At 35.2% G+C, this 24227-nt stretch overlaps 1 protein-coding gene across 1 annotated transcript in view; it reads right to left on the bottom strand.

Annotated features, from left to right (window-relative positions):
- The window catches only part of MDGA2 (MAM domain containing glycosylphosphatidylinositol anchor 2), a 962529-nt gene that overhangs the window by 365460 nt on the left and 572842 nt on the right, over positions 1-24227 (bottom strand). The window contains exon 5 of the mRNA XM_055436380.2: positions 4074-4206. Within this exon, the coding sequence (XP_055292355.1) occupies positions 4074-4206 (133 nt within the window). The remainder of the gene's footprint in view (positions 1-4073; positions 4207-24227) is intronic.

The following is a 24227-nucleotide window of genomic DNA, read 5'->3' as shown; positions in this document are numbered from 1 at the left end:
CAAAACGATTTTTAGACCTGCTCTAAGTTTATGACAACTGAAAATCAACAAACAAGCTATCTTATGTTTTATAAAATTCTATGAATTGTTCATGATGAGGTCTAAGACAACTAGATTAGTATGATAAATAATAATATTTATGTAACAGAAAATTTTTCATAGCATGGCAAGTAGTCAACAGAGACCAACAAACGATTGGATACTCCATGACAGATATATAATTTCAAGCTCTTCTATGATGCTTTTTCATAGTAAGAAAGTTAAGAAACACATTATTGGTAAATCTGTAGATGACACTGACTTTTAAAATGACACCTAGCAGTTGCCTTTTTAAGCAGGTCTAGAAAATTGATTTTTATCAGTGGAAGTTCCTATTCACAAAATGTAAAAGGTTCATGGAAAACAGTCTGACAATAAAGACATTTGTTTTCCAAAGCATTTATATATGTTTAAAATGTATACATTGCCAGGTCATTCCCTAGAAATTCTAATTCAGTAGGTGTGGGATAGGCTCAGGAATCTATACTACACGATGCAATTGTTCTGCCAGAAAACCTTTCAGCAACCCTCATCCACAGTAGACATTATTTCCATCTTCACGTGCTGGTTGGGCATTGTGCAAGTCCAGTCAATAGAGTGATTGAAATTTAAAAGTTTATTTGACTATAAAGATGTTAAAATGAAATTTTGTCTGTACAAAATATACATTTTTAGTAAATTATTTGATCTCTATACAAAAATTATTATTTCCAAAGTTATACTCTTAAGTATATTACAAAGGAGATTAATCAAACATTACAATATTTATAATAGAATATCTTTCCCTCAATAAGTTACACATTTTCCTTGACATTGTGTACACTAAGTGTTAGAAGTGTGGGAACTTTTTATTTAGAGATTCACAAGAAGGAAAACTTAAAAACCTGACTCTCATATTAGTTATGGCAGTGGTGACTTAGGATCTCCTGATGTTAGTAAAACTATGAACTTATTTGTTAGTTTACAGACCTATTTGCATGCAGATGATGAAAACTTAACTTATTTGAAATGCATGGACTCTTCTAACATTGAGCACAATCAGAGGGGAAATGTGCTTAAGCAAACCTGGTTTGAATATGAAAAACACCAGGCACACGACATACCTGATTATAGTCAACAAAGAATCAAATAAGATACTAGTTTATATTTTTCAATTCAATTATTTACCATAACTCTGAAGCTCATTTTGTAATGTTTGTCCATCTAAATGTTGTGAAATATTTATAAAAGGGAATATTCAAAATATTCATAAAAGAGAATAATAGTTTGTTCAGTCTAGACATATAATATTTTTGCTTAAAAAATAACGGACCAGAAAGCGGAAAGTGATCTTGTATTCTTCATGGGACAGGTAGTCAAATCTCTGCTTTCTGAGCTAACTGTTAAAAATTATTGTTAAAAATTATCTTGGAAATAGTCACCCAGCTGCTTTACAAGATTTCAGGAGTTGGAAAGCCTATAAATTTTTGTGATAATCTTCTCCCCTCCACTTTAGGCTAAATCATTTATTTCTAATAAATCACTATGACTGAAATTTAAGTTCATTTTCTCAGATCTACAAAAAGATCTGAATAGCTAGTCAGTCTCCTATTTTAAAATAACCCTTCAAACATTGGGACCAATTCTGTCTCCATCCCTTCTTAGCTGTGGAAATTGAAAAGTAATAAAATCATACATATATGTTCAGAATAAAAAATTAAATGCAATTTCATTGTACTTTAATCTTTAAGAATTTTTGTTTGTCTTACTTCATTTCATCCTCAAAACAACCCAATGAGGATACTTTTTAAATTAAAAAAAATTATTTTATTTAATTTTCATTTTATATTGGAGTATAGTTGATGAACAAGGTTCTGTTAGTTTCAGGTATAGAGCAGAGTGACTCAGTTATATATATATATCTATTCTTTTCAAATTCTTCTCCCATTTAGATGCTTTATACAGTTCTGAGCAGAGTACCTTGTGCTATACAGTAGGTCCAAATGAAAATATTTTAATTGCTGTAGGCCAGTTTGTTATGTGTCAGGTGATGGGAAAACACGTGACTAAAAAAATCCACCTGTTTACATGTCAGTAGTTATAAACTGAAATGATAAACATTAAATACTTTTAAAATTAATAAAACACTTCTCAAATGCAAGGCTGTAACATAAGTAATAATATATCCACTATTATGCTATTCGTCATTTCACTGAATGGAAGAAATATTCATACACATTGAGATATGGTGAAGTCGCTTGGCTTACACATGATCTGGCTTGAACCAGAACAGCCTGCCTTATCGTCTGTCAACATGCACTGCACATTTGCTTTAATCATTAATAAAAAGGATGCATTTAAAAATCAAAATGGAGTAACGATGGTTCAGGTATCCAGGATGGAGCCGAGAGGTCTCTTCATTTTCTGCCATTAAAGTGGTATCATCTGCATATTTGAGGTTATTGGTATTCCTCCCTACAATCTCTATTCCAGTTTGAGTTTCCTCCAGCCCAGGATGGAAGTTAAAAAAGCAGATGTACTCTGCATAGAATTAAATAAGCAGAGTGACAATATACAGCCTTGTACTTCTTTCCCAATTTTGAACAAGTCGGTTGTTCTATGTCTGGTTGTAACTGTTGCTTCTTGACCTGTATACAGGTTTCTCAGGAGACACATACAGTGGTCTGGTGTTCCCATCTCTTTAAGAATTTTCCATAGTTTGTTGTGATCTGCACAGTCAAAGGCTTTAGCATAGTCAACGGAACAGAAGTAGATGTTTTTCTGGAACTCCCTTGCTTTCCCCATGATCCAAAGGATATTGGCAATTTGATCTCTTGTTCCTCCAACTCTTCGAAACCCAGCTTGTGTATCTGGAAGTTCTCAGTTCACATACTGCTGAATCCTAGCTTGAAGGATTTTGAGCATAACGTTGCTAGCATGTGAAGTGAGCACAATGGTATAATACTTTGAACATTCTTTGGGATTTTGGCATCCCTTCTTTGGGATTAGAATGAAAACTGACCTTTTACAGGTCAAAGTATGAGAACACAATTTTCTCATCTTTCCAAAAAGCTCTAGATTTAATATTTCTACCAAATGAGTAGATGAAGTTGCTGACTACTAGCTCACTGTCAGAGGAACAAATAAGTGTGTTCCACATTCTGTATACATTAACTCATAAATCCTTTCCTATAACTTTATGAGTTTATGAGGAAACTGGGGCAAAGAAGAGTAAAGTAACCTGCTCAACAAGATTTAATAAGAGCTAATAAGTGGCAGAGCCAGGACCTAAACTGAAGAACACCAAAACCTACAGTTTTCAAGGTTTTCGTTAATGGGTAAAGCACTTTTTAAAGTTCTATACATTTACAAGAGCAAAACCTCATTAATTGCCACTGAAAATTTCTCAAAATCCATTCAAATTCTAATTTATTGTGATTTTTCATATACAAACTTACAAAAGTAGTTCATTCACATGCTCTCTCTTTGCTCTTTCATTCAAGCAATTATTCTCAACATGTTTGCAATTATTCTGAGGTCTATGTTACTAAACACAGGCTAACTTAAGTGGAAATCTTGTTAATGGTTTGACGTTTTCTACAAAAATAATTTCTTAAAAATACCTACCTGAAATTACCAATTAGCTTTCTTGACATGAAACAGAGTAAGCGAAAGGCTCTTTTACTCAGCTTTGGAATCACAAAACAGTTTTAGCAATTTGGAGCATAAATTTTCATATGAAAAATCTAGTATTTCTCTGAAATTTCTTTGAACAAAATATAGACTGATTTGTGATATCTAGGCAAGCATCATTTTAAGGAATTATAATTTGATTTGCTATATAAACAAATGCCCTACATGGGATTCTATTGCAGTTAAATTTTACAGTTTCCAATTATAAAAAAAATTTTTCATGTATCACAGAATTTTCTGGAAAGAAAAGACACTGTTCCTACATATACTATAGAAATCATTTGGTCTGTTAAAAAGTTATAGAGACTAAAAATATTTGTTGTGGATAATGAACATAAAACATTCAGATTGTAGTTCCATACCTGTTTTATTGGAAAGTCTAAATGACACCATCTTATCAGGGATATTACATACATTCCTCACTGAAGCAATGCAGCTATAATTAGCATAGTCCTGCGGTCGAAGATTCTTTAGTTTTAAGATCTTCGTTTCACCCTGAAAATGTAGAAAAAGTCATTAGAAAAAGTCAGTGGTAATCAAATTAATAAATGGATGAATAATGACATTGTATTTTAAATCATATTATCAGAATATGGCATACTGTCATTTATTTAAGAAAAATGCCCTAAATTTTAAAAATATATTGCATTTAAAAATCATAGTGCAGTGTGCTTGGAGATAAAAACTAACAAACAGAATGAAAATTCATAACAATTGCTTTGCAAACCAACTTCCTAAGGGGGGGATTAATTTCTGGTGGTAGTTATGCAAATAATTATGCAAAGATCAGAATAGTGTACTTAATAATGGAGTCTATTCAACAAACAGTGTAATCTATGCAGACTTCAACATGAAATGTTATGAAAGAAAAGGATTCTGAAGATGAGACAATCAATGAAACACTGTTGTGAAAACAAAGTTAATGAAGTCAATCTAATGATAAATAATTAAATTTATATACATAAATATTTTGTGTATATGAAGCGATGGCAGATGATAGATCAAAAACTGCATTTAAAGAGTGTTCATGATGTTTTTATATTATTTTTGTTCTTGGTACTTTACATTCAGGAATTTAAAGTCTAAATCTCCTGGGTAAATCTGCAGAATTGCAGATAGACTCAAATTAGGCAAGTTGCCAAAAATGTCTTATCCACTCTTGATGAACCAAAAAGCCCATACAAAAATGCTGAAATTATTCAAAAGATAAAAAGAACCACCAACAACAATAAGATGATGAAAAAACCTGGCCCAATTCAAATAAGGTCTCCTGGGATTTTTTTCTTTACCAGCTAAAGCTATTAATGTATCTCTCAAAATAGTTCTCTCACAAGTAACTTAATTATGGAGATGGTAAAAATGTCTCCCAATGACATCTTATTTAGTATAGCAATTTTCAAAATGTTAATTTTTCCAGATAACATCTGTACAGAACCATGTGTTTCTTTTATTTTACTTAAGGAACTTCATTCAAGTCCTAAAAATTGCAATACTTTCATACATTATTCAAAAGAATCAGAATACTTAGTGATTTAATACATAGACATGTCCTGTTCATTTGCAAAAATAAAAAGAATCCCCCCGCCCCCCAAAACTAGCATAGGCAGGTACACAGTGTTTTTGAAACGTCAAATAAATCTTCAGTGTGTATAGGCATTTGGCTAAATCCTTTCATTCATTGGCAAAATTAAAACAGTCACACCTTAAAACAATATTTTCCTCACTAGGATATATAATAATCATATCTTTTAAAGTTTTTGTATGAAAGACATTGCATTTTTTCTGTATAAGCAGATGCAAATACATCCCACAGAATACACAAAGAGTCAGTGTGTGTGGTTCTAGAATTTATATTTAAAATATGTGTTTATTGTATTACAGAGCTTTCATAATATCTATATACAATGCATATAAAAGTGTGCTTAGTTAGAAAGCATAGAGAAAGAATATGTTATTCTAGAACCAGTTGACTCATATAATCTTTTGAAAAAGATACTATATCTTCCTCCTTGTACCTCTGAATGCCATTGCTTAGATTTCTTTACTTTTCTTTCTCTCCTTAACACTTGACTTTTGGTATTCTCTGGAATTTTATTTGTTCCACAGTTAATCAAACTTTATAAAATTTCCTTAAGTGATTTTATCCTTGCTGATGAATTTATACTGCAAGCCCTATCAGTTCAGTTCAGTCGCTCAGTTGTGTCCGACTCTTTGCGACCCCATGAATCACAGCACGCCAGGCCTCCCTGTCCATCACCAACTCCCGAGTTCACTCAAACTCAATTTCCTTAAATGATTTTATCCTTGCTGATGAATTTATACTGCAAGCCCTATATTCCTGCCCTTTTCTTCAAGTCTTTATCCCTATTCCAGAACTGTCTCAATTTCAGATGTACACAGTAAAATTTTTATGTCAATTTTGTCCATTTTTATGTCTCGTAGATACCTAAAACTCAACATATCCCGAAATAGACTTCAAGTCTATTCCTCTAAATCTACTCTTTTTTAGCAACAGGAATCTTAGATTTTCAAAGATTATTTCATATACATATGTTCAGTATCTCCATCTCAGATTCTCTTATTGACCTTGCAACACATCCGATCTTGAACATTCTTTTATTTATATTTAACCATAATGCTCTAAGCCCAACATTCAGCTGAGAAATTTCTGATTGTGCTCAGTATAGCTTAAGAATCCAAGCAAATATGATCATCTAATCTAGAATTAGGACTTTTTTTTTTAACATGGAAATCTGACTATGCCCTCTCTCTGCTTAAATCAAAGGAATGGCATGTTATTGTTCTTAAAAATAAGCATAATAATTCTTAACATGACTGTCAGCCCTTTGTGACCTGCATTTTCCTCGCCTCTCCTGACTCCTCTCATTTTCCTAATGCCTTCCACATATTCAGCTTCCTGTGGCCACAGACCCTCTGCACATGCCTGGTTCCTTACTTCTGTATGCCTAACCAATTTTCTCTCATTCTTCAATCCCAAGGCTCCTCACTTCCAGAGGTAAGTCTTTCCTTACTTTCTGGAAAAAGAAGAATCCCTTTTTGTGAGGTCTGCTTATGTCTTGTTATAACACAGTTAGTTTCTTTTTTCCACTTATTTTGGTAATGGATTTATTTTCTGCCATACTACCCCCTTGCCAGTAAGTACCAACAGGGCAGAGATTATGTCTGTCTTGTTCTCAGTAGTATGTCCTAAGCACCTAGCAGAGGATTTATCACAGGTGAGATACTTTTTAAACAAATTCTTTTGCAATTAAAAGTACTATGAATACTTATATTTCACCACTCAATGTTGGTGTTACCAACATAACTCAACTCAAACTAAAAGCAACATAAACACCAACTCAATGTTGGTGTACCAACATAAAACACCACTATATGTTTTGCTTATACATATTTATTTCCCCAGAATTTATTTCTGCTTGGCGCCTGATATGAATTCAATAGACATTAATAAATACAGTCAATATTCTAAAATAAACCATGCAGTGATAACAATTCTTAAATACATACAAAGGATAAATGGTGCCATTTAGATGCATATTTAATGATAAAGTCTCTTTATTTACATAAAATTGATTATATTCTGCCAGTGTTCCTTGTTTCTGTTTCTACTGGCTGCTGCTGCTGCTAAATCACTTCAGTCGTGTCCAACTCTGTGTGACCCCATAGACGGCAGCCCACCAGGCTCCCCCGTCCCTGGGATTCTCCAGCAAGAACACTGGAGTGGGTTGCCATTTCCTTCTCCAGTGTGTGAAAGTGAAAAGTAAAAGTGAAGTCACTCAGTCATGTCTGACTCGTAGCGACCCCATGGACTGCAAATTATAATTAATCCTGATTTTCTGGATATTTTTCAACACTTCACTGAAACTTCCAATGTCACTATAATCTCTTTTGTTAAAATTCAATAAATCTTAATAAATCTTCATTTAATTTTTATGTGTGTATACTTCTCCACTTCCTTCTAAAACTTTAGATTACCTTTGCTATTTTGACAGCACCTTGTGTGTAGGTAAAAAATTATAAATAAAATAATTTAGACACTATTTGGTTACCTTTATTTCATTTTCTAATATACAAATTTTAGTCTGCAAACTTCTACTAATACTATATTTCTAGAGCAATCTGATGCATTATCATGGTTTCAGTTAGCATTTATGTATAGATACCTAACAAATTTCTAAGCCAAAACACATACACTTTTGGAAAAATAGCCAATAGTATTGCAATTAATGAAATCCTGCTTTTCCAAAATTTTCCTTTCTTTTTAATTGCAATGTTCGCTAGCCATTATGCTCTTGCACTTGAGTGTCTACACATCCCATCTGGATCTCTTAAGACATTCAATCTTGGTTTTCTAATTCTTTCTGACTCTTCTTTTTATTGTTATTTTCCTTTACTGATGTCTATTCTTCCTGTAATACTGAGCTCCTACCCCCAAAAAAGCCACTTCATATTCTGTCAACAAAGTTAGACTTGTCTCTCATTTCCAGATTGAATTTATTTTCTCTTGGACTCCCCTTGACCTCTCTATGAATGTCCTCTTCCACCATTTCTATTTATAACTCTGACCTCTGACCTCATCTATGTATTTTGATAACTGCCTGACAAAGATTTTCATCAGCAAACATAGAAGGTCATACCAAACTCAGTGAGCTCATCACTGCACTATACTCACACTGACTGCCTCACCTCATATAAATTTTCTCTTCTGATATTCTGCTACTTTTTAATGATCACCACCATCATTTCCTCCTATTCCAGACTCAAGACTTGTCATAATTCACTCTTCAATGTCTCTCATTACCTCTCATTCAATGGCATCAAATGCCTTGGACTGTCTTTTAATTTTTCTTTTATAAATGTCCTTTACTTTTCAATCTGTAGGCATGATATTTGCTGTAGTCCCTCATCAACCATGGATTTGACAAACTCAGCTTGAGTGTCTATTTTGACTAAAGTAATGTACTACCTACTATTGAGAACTGCTGTTCTACTTTATTCTAATCACTCTGCATGCTCCCACCATACAAGTCATCATCGTGTCATTGTCATGCTAGAAAACCCTAAATAGTTCTCCTACTCTGAAAGTTTATTTCAAAAACCTTCAGTGGCTCATTTGAGACTCCATGCAGTCCAAGAAAAATTTTATTTTTTTTCCTTATTCCTCACACAAACTAATTTATTTATTATGTATTCATTTATTTTTATTTAATATTTATTCATACCAAATTAGTTTCATCATTATTTTAAGATGACTTTTCATAATTTTAAACTCTGTTGTTTTTTTTTTAAAGAAAACTACTCCTTGATATGAATCTTTTTACATTGCAATAAAGTGCAGTTCAAAAAACAGTTGTATCTACTCTGTAAAGTCTATTTTTTTTGTAAATATATTATATATTTTTGAAGTATAGTTGACTTACAATGTTTCAGGTGCACAGCAACATCATAGGTTATTACAAGATATTGACTATAGTTCCCTGTGCTATACAGTAAACCTTTGTTGCTGGTGTCATACCTTTTTTTTTTTAATTAGAAATCTAACATTCTATTCATACGAAGTCAAACAAGCAGTCTTTTCTGACCTTCTCAGAATTAAATTCTCTTTCTTTGTAACTTCTGTTACATTTTTATACCAAAGTATCTGTTTATAAATCATTATTTAGTATTTGGTTGTAAGTTATTAGTCAACATGCTAACATGTTCTTTAACTGAATCATGAGATTCCTCGGGGCAGAGTCATCTTATATCACTCAGAATACTGAATAGGGAACCTTTTGTATCATTGCTTAATAAATATATGTTGATTGACAGGATGTACTTAAAATTGATCTTCCCACTGACCGTATTCTACAAGAAGTAAGGTAGTCATAGTATATAATTATAATGACTCAAAAATAAAATGTACAAAAACATAAAATCTACAAAAATTAGACCACATTTTCCCACCATGCATTCTGCCCTTTGCTTATGATGTTGTATTTCTTATAACATTCCCCTGACTTTCTCTGCCCTTTCTATAATACTTGCCACATTAATAATCAATTGGAAACTAATTCTTTCTTTATATATGTTTTAAATTAGATATCTTCATTTGCACTACTAGAATAAATACATGGTAACTCTCTTGCTTCTCCTTAATCTTTGTTAAAAAAGAAAAATTGTATCAGAGAAAGTAAATCCTTTCAAATTCTTTCAAACGTTATGCCAAACTTCCTGTCTATGAAATTTTGAGAGATAACAAGCTTTTGACTTAAAATTAACTACAACCATAGAGAAGGTGCTCAAAAGTTCTGTTTCTTTATCTTCATGCTACTAAGAGAAATATGATCTCTGTGAAAAAACACATCAAGTTGTACATTTATGTTTCATGAGGTCATGGCAACCTACTCCAGTATTCTTGCCTGGAGGATTCCCATGGACAAAGAGCCTGGCAGGCTACAGTTCATAGGGTCACAAAGAGTCGGACACAACTGAGTGACTAACTACAGCACACAGCAAAACACTGCACAAATTGTAGGATGGAATTTAAAGTGACCTTATCTTATATAGTGGAAAGGCAGGATTGATATAAATATACAATGCAAACTACAAGAAACATACATAAACATGTAAACAAACACAACTGGTATAACTAGATCAAAGATATTAACTCAGAAAATAGAAAGCATGCAGGAAAAATATAATTTTAGAAACTGTCTCAGAGGTAAGAGATTTTTGGTTTGCAAACTCTTCCTTGAAATAATGACATACATACACTACCATGCGTAAAACAGATAGCTAGTGGGAATCTGCTGTAAAGCACAAGGAGCTCAGCTCGGTGCTCTGTGATGAATTAGATGGATGGGATGGGAGGTGAGAGGGATGTCCAAAGTGGAGAAGATATATGTATACATAAAGATGGTTTACTTCAGGTTCAATCCCTACGTTGGGAAGATCTCCAGGAGTAAGAAACGCACCCTGCTACAGTATTTTTGCCTGGAAAGTTCCATGGACAGAGGAACCTGGAGGGCTGCAGTCCATGGGATTGCAGTCATTCAGATATGACTGAACACACGCATACACACAGCAGAAACTAACGCAACACTGTCAATCAATTATAGTCAAATAAAAATTAAAAAAATAAAAGAATAGATCCAACTCATTGTTCTAAAATAATGTGTTCAGTAAAAAATTTTGAACCACGTTAACTCTAATTTTAATAGTAAGAATGAAAGAAATATTGATATTAGGGTAAGATGAATGATAGATTTAAGAAGCTGAGTTAGGGACCATCCACGGAAGAATTGAACAGTCCACTATTAACAAGCAAAGGTAAATAGGAAGCAAGCCCCAAGGGACTGATGAAACAATCAAGTACATTCAAACCAATAGCAATGAAGCTCTGGCCATTAAAATAAAGAGGTCATTCTTGCAGTTAATGCATTCTTGAAATATTGTATATACCTAACTTCTTGTGGTTAGAAATGCTGCTAGTATTTAAGTTATCTAAAAATAAAGACTATAAACTAGGTAGTGATAGTAATAGTGTGTTTTTAAAACTTTACTTTCGAGATGATTCTTACCCTTTAAAATCCAACAGATATTGTCCAACAAATATAATGGTTTGTGTATACCATATCCCAGTTAATTTTTATGCAGATCAGAGCAGCAAAGTGAACACATGAGAAGGACAGATGGAATGGAGAAATAACTTATTGTGACTTCTAGGTCCACCGTCTCCCAAGGTTAAGCTATCATATGACTGGAGAATCATTTGGGTTGAACTAAAATGATTTATATTTTCATGTGAATTTCTATGATTTGTAAAAAGGAATTTTCAGTTAATCATTGTCTAATTGTATAATTAGTCTAATTAGCCTAATTATAACTAATTACATAATTGATGTAAATATGTTCAGTCTTGCAATTAGATGGTGTAATTACAATGCACAAGATGATGTCATGAACATCTTCACAAAAGCTCTGGAGAAATAGCAAGAATACGTGTATTTTATAAAATTTAAGTACAAGTTTGTTTAACATTCACAAGATTATTTGAAACACCTAGATTTAAACTTTTAAAACTACTTTTTAAATAAATAAAGGAGGGAACAAGATGGCGGAGGAATAGGATGGCGAGACCACTCTCTCCCCCACAAATTCATCAAAAGAACATTTGAACGCAGAGTAAAGTCCACAAAACAACTTCTGAATGCTGGCAGAGGACGTCAGGCACCCAGAAAAGCAACCCATTGTCTTCGAAAGGAGGTAGGAAAAAACATAAAAGATAAGAGCTCTGTCCCGGGAAGGGAGGCTTTAAAAAGAGAGAACTTTCCAAACACCAGGAAACATTCTCACTGGCGAATCTGTGGCGAGCCTTGGAAGCTCAGAGGGCCACATAACCCTCTTTTTTTTTTAAGATTTTTTAAAAACCCACAGATTACCCGCCAAACGGTAACTCCCAGCGGAGAAGCAGCGCAGACGCCTGCATACGCCATTAGCGAGCAGGGGCTGGGCAGGGAGGAGCCGGCTGAACTGCCTAGAGAGAGGACTGGGCTTCAATGCCACGAGAACAATTTGAGAGAACTGGGGAGAGCAAAGCAGACTGTGGGATAGCTTCCCCATGAAAAGGCGGAAAGCTCTAACCTACGACTCGGCCAGCCCCGCTCACAGAATAAAGGACTGAGCAGAGTGAGCCGGCTGCGGTCGGCCCATCCCCCATCCCCCGCCGAGACAGGCAGGGAGCGCAGCCAGAGCCGGAGCGGGCAACCGCGGCCCCAGAAAGACATCTGATACAAACTGCAGACAGGCTTGTTGCTATTCAGGACTTCTTGGGATCGGGCCAGTCGATATCCCCCTGAGAAGGTGAGCCGGTTGTGCACCCAGAAAACTGAGTGGCGGGGACTGGGGAGGCGATAAGTCGCAGAGACCACGCTCGCCAAACATCTGGTCCCCTGAGCTGCTCGGACCGGGGAAGGCACAAATCGCAGGCCCAACCAAGTCTGCGCCTTTGTGGAGTACCTGAGAACCTGAACTTGAGCCGCTCAGACCTGGGAAGTGCATACAACCCGGCGCTGGCCTCAGATAGTTCCCGGCAGAGCAACCTAGAGCCTGTGCAGTATAGACTGGGACAGCATACGTGCTGTGAGCGGGGGCAAACCCAGTGTGGCCGAGACGCTGCGAGCACTCCCCACAGATGCCAGAGATATTCGACTGCAGTGTTCCTCCCTTCCCAGAACAGGACTGAACAACTGAGCCTTAAAAAGTGTCCACCCACCCGCTAGTATCAGGGCGGAAATTAGACACTGAAGAGACCAGCAAACAGAAGCTAAAACAGTGGGAACCACTTTGGAAATGACAGATAGAGACGTCTAGAGGCTACTCCAAGAATAAGACCAAAAACCAGAGGCAAGAGGCTTAAGCCTGAATCCTGAGAACACCAGAGAACTCCTGACTCCAGGGAATATTAATCGATAGGAGCTCATCAAACGTCTCCATACCTACACTAAAACCAAGCACCACCCAAGGGTCAACAAGTTCCAGAGCAAGACATACCACGCAAATTCTCCAGTAACACAGGAAACTAGCTCTGAGCTTCAATATACAGGCTGCCCAAAGTCACTCCAAACCCACTGACATCTCATAACTCATTACTGGACACTTCATTGCACTCCAGAGAGAACAATCCAGCTGCACCCACCAGAACACCAACACAAGCTTCCATAACCAGGGAACTTTGACAAGTCACTTGTCCAACCCCACACACAGAGAGGAAACTACATAATAAAGAGATCTCCACAAACAGCCAGAAGAGGGAAAGGCCACCCCAAGCAAAGCATTATAAGCAAGATGAAGAGGCAGAGAAATACCCAGCAAGTAAAGGAACAAGATAAATGCCCACCAACACAAACAAAAGAGGAAGATATAGGGAATCTACCTGATAAAGAATTTCTAATTTTGGTGGTGAAAATGATTCAAAATCTTGAAAGCAAAATGGAGTTACAGATAAATAAACTGGAGAAAAGGATTGAGAAGATGGAAGAAAGGTTTAATAAGGACTTAGAGGAAATAAAACAGAGTCAATATACAATGAATAATGCAATAGATGAGATCAGAAACACTCTGGAGGGAACAAACAGTAGAATAACAGAGGCAGAAGACAGGATAAGCGAGCTAGAAGATAGAATTGTAGAAATAAATGAAACAGAGAGGAAAAAAGAAAAACAAAAGAAATGAGAACAATATTAGAGACCTCTGGGACAATGTTAAACGCTCCAACATTCGAATCATAGGAGTCCCAGAAGAAGAAGACAAAAAGAAAGACCATGAGAGAATACTTGAGGAGATAATAGTTGAAAACTTCCCTAAAATAGGAAAAGAAATAATCACCCAAGTCCAAGAAACCCAGAGAGTCCCCAACAGGATAAACCCAAGGCGAAATACTCCAAGACACATATTAATCAAATTAACAAAGATCAAACACAAAGAACAAATATTAAAAGCAGCAAGGAAAAAACAACAAATAACACACAAGGGGATTCCCATAAGGATAACAGCTGATCTTTCAACAGAAACTCTTCAGGCCAGGAGGGAATGGCAAGACATACTTAAAGTGATGAAAGAAAATAACCTACAGCCCAGACTACTGTACCCAGCAAGGATCTCATTCAAATATGAAGGAGAAATCAAAAGCTTTACAGACAAGCAAAAGCTGAGAGAATTCAGCATCACCAAACCAGCTCTCCAACAAATGCTAAAGGATCTTTTCTAGACAGGAAACACAGAAAGGGTGTATAAACTCGAACCCAAGGCAATAAAGAAAATGGCTACGGGATCGTACTTATCAATAATTACCTTAAACGTAAATGGGTTGAATGCCCCAACCAAAAGACATGGATACGAAAACAAGAACCCCATGTATGTTGTCTGCAAGAGACCCACCTCAAAACGAGGGACACATACAGACTGAAAGTGAAGGGCTGGAAAAAGATATTCCATGCAAATAGAGACCAAAAGAAAGCAGGAGAAACAATACTCATATCAGATAAAATAGACTTTAAAACAAAGGCTGTGAAAAGAGACAAAGAAGGAAACTACATAATGATCAAAGGATCAATCCAAGATGAAGATATAACAATTATAAATATTTATGCACCCAACATAGGAGCACCGCAATATGTAAGACAATTACTAACAAGTATGAAAGGGGAAATTAACAATAATGCAATAATAGTGGGAGATTTTAATACTCCACTTACATCTATGGATAGATCAACTAAACAGAAAATTAACAAGGAAACACAAACTTTAAATGATACAATAGACCAGTTAGACCTAATAGATATCTATAGGACATTTCACCCCAAAACAATGAATTTCACCTTTTTCTCAAGTGCACATGGAACCTTTTCCAGGATAGATCACATCCTGGGCCATAAATCTAGCCTTGGTAAATTCAAAAAAGTTGAAATCATTCCATGCATCTTTTCTGACCACAATGCAGTAAGATTAGATCTCAATTATGGGAGAAAAACTATTAAAAATGCCAACACATGGAGGCTGAACAACACGCTGCTGAATAATGAACAAATCATAGAAGAAATCAAAAGAGAAATCAAAATATGCATACAAATGAATGAAAATGAAAACACAACAACCCAAAACCTCTGGGACACTGTAAAAGCAGTGCTAAGGGGGAAGTTCATAGCAATACAGGCACACATCAAGAAACAAGAAAAAAGTCAACTAAATAACCTAACTCTACATCTAAAGCAACTAGAAAAGGAAGAAATAAAGAACCCCAGGGTCAGTAGAAGGAAAGAAATTGTAAAAATTAGGGCAGAGATAAATGCAAAAGAAACAAAAGAGACCATAGCAAAAATCAACAAAGCCAAAAGCTGGTTCTTTGAGAAGGTAAATAAAATTGACAAACCACTAGCCAGACTTATCAAGAAACAAAGGGAGAAGAACCAAATCAATAAAATTAGAAATGAAAATGGAGAGATCACAACTGACAACACAGAAATACAAAGGATTATTAGAGAATACTATCAGCAATTATATGGCAATAAAATGAATAACCTGGAAGAAATGGACAAATTCCTAGAAAAGTACAACTTTCCAAAACTGAACCAGGAAGAAATAGAAAATCTGAACAGACCCATCACAAGCACGGAACTAGAGGCTGTAATCAAGAATCTTCCAGCAAACAAAAGCCCAGGTCCAGACGGCTTCACAGCCGAATTCTACCAAAAATTTAGAGAAGAGCTAACACCTATTCTACTCAAACTCTTCCAGAAAATAGCTGAGGAAGGGAAACTTCCAAACTCATTCTATGAGGCCACCATCACCCTAATCCCAAAACCTGGTAAAGACCCCACAAAAAAAGAAAACTACAGGCCAATATCACTGATGAACATAGATGCAAAAATCCTTAACAAAATTCTAGCAATCAGAATCCAACAACATATTAAGAAGATCATACATCATGACCAAGTGGGCTTTATCCCAGGAATGCAAGGATTCTTCAATATCCGCAAATCAATCAACGTAATACACCACATTAACAAACTGAAACATAAAAATCATATGATTATCTCAATAGATGCAGAGAAAGCCTTCGACAAAATTCAACATCCATTTATGATAAAAACCCTCCAGAAAGTGGGAATAGAAGGGACATACCTCAACATAATAAAAGCTATATATGACAAACCCACAGCAAACATTATCCTCAATGGTGAAAAACTGAAAGCTTTTCCCCTAAAGTCAGGAACAAGACAAGGGTGCCCACTCTCACCACTACTCTTCAACATAGTTCTGGAAGTTTTGGCTACAGCAATCAGAGCAGAAAAAGACATAAAAGGAATACAAATTGGAAAAGAAGAAGTAAAACTTTCACTGTTCGCTGATGACATGATCCTCTACACAGAAAACCCTAGAGACTCTACCACAAAACTACTAGAGCTAATCAATGATTACAGTAATGTTGCAGGATATAAAATCAACACACAGAAATCCCTTGCATTCCTATACACTAATAATGAGAAAATAGAAAGAGAAATTAAGGAAACTATTCCATTCACTGTTGCAACGAAAAGAATTAAATACTTAGGAATATATCTACCTAAGGAAACAAAAGACTTGTACATAGAAAACTATAAAACACTACTGAAAGCAATCAAAGAGGATACTAATAGATGGAGAAATATACCATGTTCATGGATTGGAAGAATAAATATTGTAAAAATGAGTATATTACCCAAAGTAATTTATACATTCAATCCAATCCCTATCAAGCTACCAACGATATTTTTCACAGAACTAGAACAAATAATCTCACAATTTATATGGAAATACAAAAAACCTCGAATAGCCAAAGCAATCTTGAGGAAGAAGAATGGAACTGGGGGAATTAACCTGCCAGACTTCAGGCTCTACTACAAAGCCACAATCATCAAGACAGTATGGTACTGGCATAAAGACAGAAATATAGATCAATGGAACAAAATAGAAAGCCCAGAGATAAATCCACGCACCTATGGACACCTCATCTTTGACAAAGGAGGCAAGAATATAAAATGGAGAAAAGACAGTCTCTTTAACAAGTGGTGCTGGGAAAACTGGTCAGCCACCTGTGAAAGAATGAAACTAGAACACTTCCTAACACCATACACAAAAATAAATTCAAAATGGATTAGAGAGCTAAATGTAAGACCAGAAACTATAAAACTCCTAGAGGAGAATGTAGGCAAAACACTCTCCAACATAAATCACAGCAGGATCCTCCATGACCCACCTCCAAGAATATTGGAAATAAAAGCAAAAATAAACAAATGGGACCTAATTAAAATCAAAAGCTTCTGCACAGCAAAGGAAACTATAAGTAAGGTGAAAAGACAGCCTTCAGAATGGGAGAAAATAATAGCAAATGAAGCAACCGACAAAGGATTAATCTCCAAAATATACAAGCAGCTCCTGCAGCTCAATTCCAGAAAAATAAATGACCCAATCAAAAAATGGGCCAAAGAATTAAACAGACATTTCTCCAAAGAAGACATAAAAATGGCTAACAAACACATGAAAGAATGCTCAACATCCCTCATAATCAGAGAGATGCAAATCAAAACCACAATGAGATACCATTTCACACCAGTCAGAATGGCTGCTATCCAAAAGTCTACATGCAATAAATGCTGGAGAGGATGTGGAGAGAAAGGAACCCTCTTACACTGTTGGTGGGAATGCAAACTAGTACAGCCACTATGGAGAACAGTGTGGAGATTCCTCAAAAAACTGGAAATAGAACTGCCATATGATCCAGCAATCGCACTCCTGGGCATACACATCAAGGAAACCAGAATTGAAAGAGACACATGTACTCCAATATTCATTGCAGAACTGTTTATAATAGCCAGGACATGGAAGCAACCTAGATGTCCATCTGCAGACGAATGGATAAGAAAGCTTTGGTGCATAAACACAATGGAGTATTATTCAGCCATTAAAAAGAATACATTTGAATCAGTTCTAATGAGGTGGATGAAACTAGAGCCTATTATACAGAGTGAAGTAAGCCAGAAAGAAAAACACCAATACAGTATACTAACGCATGTATATGGAATTTAGAAAGATGCAAATCATAACCCTGTATACGAGACAGCAAAAGAGACACAGATGTATAGAACAGTCTTTGGGACTCTATGGGAGAGGGTGAGGTGGGATGATTTGGGAGAATGGCATTGAAACACGTATGTTGTCATATGTGAAACGAATCACTAGTTCAGGGTCAATGCATGTTATAGGAGCTCAGGGCTGGCATGCGGGGATGACCCAGAGGGAGGATGAGGGGAGGAGGGAGGTGGGAGGGGGGTTCAGGAGGGGGAACTTATGTAAACCCGGGGCGAATTCATATCAATGTATGTCAAAACCAACCAATATAATATTGTAAAATAATTTGCCTCCAATAAAAAATAAATTAATTACCAAAAAAAAAAAAATAATAAAGGAAAGGCTCTTACCAAAGGTGATTATTGCCTAATGAAATGATACCCATAACCTGAAACAGTATTGCTATTTTACTTAGAAAAGAAATTTGAACTTTCTTTTAATATTTACTTTCATATATCAATAAAAAAAATCAATTCACACTCATTTTTAGCTCTAAAAGTGAATTTATTTACTTCTAAATAGATAACAAATATATGCTATCCAGCATACCCAATACTAAGTGAGTGCAAGTATGAAGAGCATAATTATTCCTCTTAGACTTATATGCTTATTAATTCATATCCACCTCAGGAACACAGATCAATTTAATTCTGAAAGCATGATCTATAAAAAGGTGCAGTCAAGGTTCTGTATTTCTACTGTATGGTAAAATAAATATTCAAGTTGATATTAACTTAGTATGAATGTGCACGTGAGGCAGATGTATCTCATTATCTCAGAAATTCTATTTTATTAAAAACAAGACATTGTTATTGAACAGCAAAACATAATATCTTTAAAACAAATGTAATTCTCTAATATTAAAACTAAGCAGCTTATGATCTGTCATTTGAATCCATCCACAGTATATACAGTCCCAATATATCTTTCCAGCTTTGTGGTCCACTGTTGCCCCTATATACCAATCATTATCCCAGTCAACCAGAGGGGTGGCCAATATTTGAAGATATTATCATCGTTCTGTATATTATACATGCTATTGCTTTCCATCTTGAATGTTCTCTTTGATTTCTCCCTGTAATATCAAAGTTAGGAGGAGCCTTGCCTAGTAACCTCTGTATCTCTGATAGAGAGTTGCCTGAATCTTGTAAGAAACAGATCTCAATCATTTTTAACTGGATCTTATTTACACTATGTAGCCACAGAGGCCTTAGGGTCTATGAAAATAAATTAAAATATCATTGCAGTGCTCCAGTACAAACAAAACTAAAATGGAAAGTTTTTTTTCCTGATAAAGTACACATAGCAGTTTTTTGGAAATAACAGTCTAAGAAATCATTACCACATAAGAATACATATACATACACAGTAGCCTGATAACCAAAAAGAAAAGTATTGCTAAATACCATTCCTATCTCATTAAGAACTGCAAAGCCATTACAGGAGGCAAAAAATTAAAAAAAAAAATAACTCAATATTGGGAAGGATACAGAGCAAAGTTAATTTTAAATCTAAAGCAAGTATGATATATACCCCAAATAATTGATGCTTTAATTTCAATTACACAATTCTGATAACTTTACTTAGAAATGTTTGGGTTACCTTTCAATGTAGGGAAAAACAACTAGATATGATTAACTTTGAAAACAGAATCTACATAAAATTTTTGTTTTATCATTGTAAAAATAAAGACCACAGCTGTATCTACTGTGTTCCTTTCTCCTGGATGATCACAGTTCACCATGCTTCCAAATTTCCAATGTAGCTAGAAGGTACTAAAGAGAATGCTGTTTGTTATCAAATAAATTCATGGGTTAATAAGTGTTCTTTCCCTGTGAATAATTGTTCTTTACATCCTATGTGTCTGTATTATAAAAATGTGCCCTAGAGGTTGGAATGAGCCCTGGAATTCTCAATGTGTTAGTTCTAATTTTTTCATACAAGATAACTTTTAGAGAAATCCTGCTTATTCTATAAATTCCCTATATTCACAATTATACAAAAGTAGTAATGTTATCATATGTGTCCTCCCATCCTGAAGAAACTGTGGACTCAAGCGGAACTTCAAAATGGCAGCTCTGATGGTCAGATATAGAACTCTGGCAGCAACAGGTTGTATATTGTTTTCTAAAAAGCGGGCATACACAGCAAGCCTAACCAGTTCTTATTTTCATACTAGCCCCTACAGATCACATATTTACAGTACCAGATAGCTTAGTAGGCATCTGCATTTGTGTTTCCTGCACAAAAATAAACATACTATAAGAAAGAAAAGAAAGTGAAGTTGCTCAGTCGTGTCCAACTCTTTGCGACCCCATGGACTGTAGCCCACCAGGTTCCTCCATCCATGGGATTTTCCAGGCAAGAATACTATGGACCACTTGAAAAACAAAAACTGGCTTCCCAGGTGGTGCAGTGGTAAAGAACTGGCCTGCCAATGCAGGAGATGCAAGAGACTCAGGTTTGATGCCTGGTCGGGAAGATCCCTCCAGTATTCTGTCTGGAATAACCCCATGGAGGGAGAAGCCTGGTGGGCTACAGTCCATGAGGTCACAAAGAATCAGACACAATGGAGTCACTGAGCATGCATGCACGCCTTAACCCAAGAGGTATTTGTTTTAAAGAAACCCTTGAGAATTTCTTAAATAAATGATTAGCTTCCTATGCATTTATGATAAATATCCATATATCCATGAAAATACTCAAAGCAGTATCTAAAAAATAAAAAAAGGGTATTGAAAAATCTTACATATGCTCTTGAATTTTCATAGAACAATACTACACACGATAGAGAGGTAAAACCAAAATGGAGCAAATCAGATTTTTCTTTGTTTGGTATTAATACATTGCCAATATCAATCATCCTCAATTCTATAACTTAAATATCTCAGATTGTTCTCAGATTGATCTACAGATTCAAGAAAACTTCACTCAATATCTTATCACACTTTCTGCAGAAATCAAGATGATCCTAAAACTTACGTGGGAATACAAAGTGAAAACATCGAAAACAAATTTGAAAAAGATGAACATGGTTAAAGGTCTTGTTCTTTCTCATTTTAAGATTTGTTATAAAGCTATAGGAATTAACACAGTGTGGTATTTAAATTAAAGACAGACATATAAATCAATCGGACAGAATAAGTAGCTCAGAAATACTCTAATACATAAGGGCAATTGATTTTCAATTTAAGTGCCAAGGAAATTCAGTGATGAAAGAAAGACCTTTTCAATAAATGTTGCTAGAACACATGTATATCCAACTGCAAAAACTGAAGGTCAAATGTTTCCTTTCACATAAATCAATGCAAAATGGAAAAAAGGACAATATTGGTAAATTTAAATGAATAACAATTATTTCAAAGAACAAAAAAAAATCTTGTTGATTTTAAAATATATGTAGAATTATTTTTTAATGTATTTATTTCAATTGGAGGCTAATTACTTTACATTATTGTATTGGTTTTGCCATACATTGACATGAACCTGAAATATATGTAGAATTAAAGTACTAGACAAAAAATAGCATAAAATATAAAAAGGGTAAATATTGCTAAGTTATTCTAAAGTTCTATCATGCTTGAAGAAGTGCTAAAGTAATAATTCAGCATGCATGGTGTAATTTTATAAGGTAACCAATAAAAGCTATTAAGATAATTTTAAATTTTAGTTAAATAGATGATAAAATGGAATAATTAAAATATCTGATAAACCCAGAGGCAAGAAGACAGAGAAGTAAAATAAAAGAAGAGCCTAACACAGTTACAAAAAAAAAATCAATATTAGTCATTGGATTAAATGTACTAAAAATTAAGATAGTTCCACTGACTTAAAACGACAACAAAAATTTATATTCTGGTTATAAACAATGTGTTGCAAATATGAAGTTTGAAAGTAAAGAGATGAATATTTATTACTCTCCCCCACCACCTAAAGAGGCCCACCAACCAAACGAAGACGTGTATAGTTAAACTGATGACAGACAAAACACAGAAAGCAAGAAACACTGCCAGTAGTACATTTCTGAGTGATAACTTACCAGGAAGATATAATATCAGAAAAATAATACACTCAGATAATGCACAGCTGCTGCTGCTGCTAAGTCACTTCAGTCATGTCCGACTCTCTGTGCAACCCCATAGATGGCAGCCCACCAGGCCCCTCTGTCCCTGAGATTCTCCAGGGAAGAACACTGAGTGGGTTGCCGTTTCCTTCTTCAATGCATGCATGCATACTAAGTCGCTTCAATCGTGTCCGACTCTGTGCGACCCTATGGACAGGCTCCTCTGTCCACAGGATTCTCTGGGCAAGAATACTGGAGTGGGTTGCCATTTCCTTCTCCAGATAATCCACTAAGAAGGTATTAAAATTTTAATTCTGCAAGTTCTAGAAATATATTTTCAAAATATATAAAGCATAAATTGATAAAAATGAAGATGAAAGAGACAAATCCACAGTCACAGTCAGACATTAACTAAATTCTCTCAACAGCTTTTAGAACAGCAGATACAAAAAATCAGGAAATATACAGAATATCTGAACAACGAAATTAACAAATATGAACCAACTGAAACTCAACAATTTTGGAATCACAATCTGTGGGTGCATAAGGATCATTCATGGAAGTCCATCACAGGGAAGTCTCAACTTCTAAGGACTGAAACTTTCCCACCCAATTAGACTAGAAATCAGTTAAAAATTACAACAAGAAAATTATCAACAGTTCAGAAATTAAATACACTAAAATTGATTTAATTTTAATATCATTCTCATTCACATTTCACTAAGTTTTCTTTAGTGGGGAAAAAGAAGTAGAGTTACACAGAGTGTTTCAGGACTTCTAATAATTTTAACTATTCCTTAGGCTTCCCTGGTAGCTCAGATGGTAAAGAATCCACCTGTAATGCAGGAGACCTGGGTTTGATCCCTGGGTTGGGAAGATCCCCTGAAGGAGGACATGGCAACCCACTCCAATATTCATGGCTGGAGAATTCTATGGAGAGAGGAGTCTGGCGGGCTTTAGTCCGTGGGGTCACAAAGAGTAGGACACAACTGAGTGACTAAGTGCACATTCCTTAGTTAAAAATTCAGACATCTTCATGGCAATGTTGGCTCAATATATTCACTGAGATTCTTCCATGTGTCAGGCACTATGTGAGTTATTGAAAAGACAAAGTCACTGTAACTATTGCATTTATGTCCAGATACACAAATAAGATAATTTTATAATTTTAGTGCTGTAGAAAAAAATAAAACCAAAAAAACACAAAAAACTGAGTTTTAGGGAAGAGTAACTGAAAGGGAAGAGACGTTACTTCAGATAGATCTGTCACAGAAAACCTTTCTCAGGAGAGTTCTCAGTGTTAAGAAGATTCCGCTATGTTATCTAACTAGCATTCTAATTGGAGGAATCAAGAACATGCAGACCCTGGGCATGTCTATAGTGGGTGTGACGACAACAGTGAGTGAGGTAGAGGAGGTTAGATAAGCAAGAATACAGTGGAGCAAGATCAAAAATGATATTGTAGGCCACAATACTTGGACTTATGTGCAATATATCAGCTTGTGTGGTATGAAGAAAGACAATTAATCCCATTTGTCCATGAGAAAGCCAACATTCTCTGTGGTCATAAGTACTTTCCATGTGCTGCTGTTTGAAAGTTTTATCAATCTTGCCTACAAAAAATACGTTTAATATTAACACATTAAATACATATATAACATAAAAATATTGAAGCATTTCTTGCTTCTTCATGATTTTTAAGACAGATATAAATACATAGCCATTTTAGGACGAGCAATAAAATAATCAAGTAACAAAAGTCAGGAAAGACATTTTAAAATGG

This window comes from Moschus berezovskii, chromosome 9 (assembly GCF_049115385.1).
Source record: "Moschus berezovskii isolate FMDL1 chromosome 9, NW_MosBer_1.0, whole genome shotgun sequence".
In the NCBI taxonomy this organism is placed as follows: Eukaryota; Metazoa; Chordata; class Mammalia; order Artiodactyla; family Moschidae; genus Moschus; species Moschus berezovskii.
The sequence above is the reverse complement of the archived record's forward strand: the minus strand, read 5'-3'. Positions and strand labels throughout refer to the sequence as shown.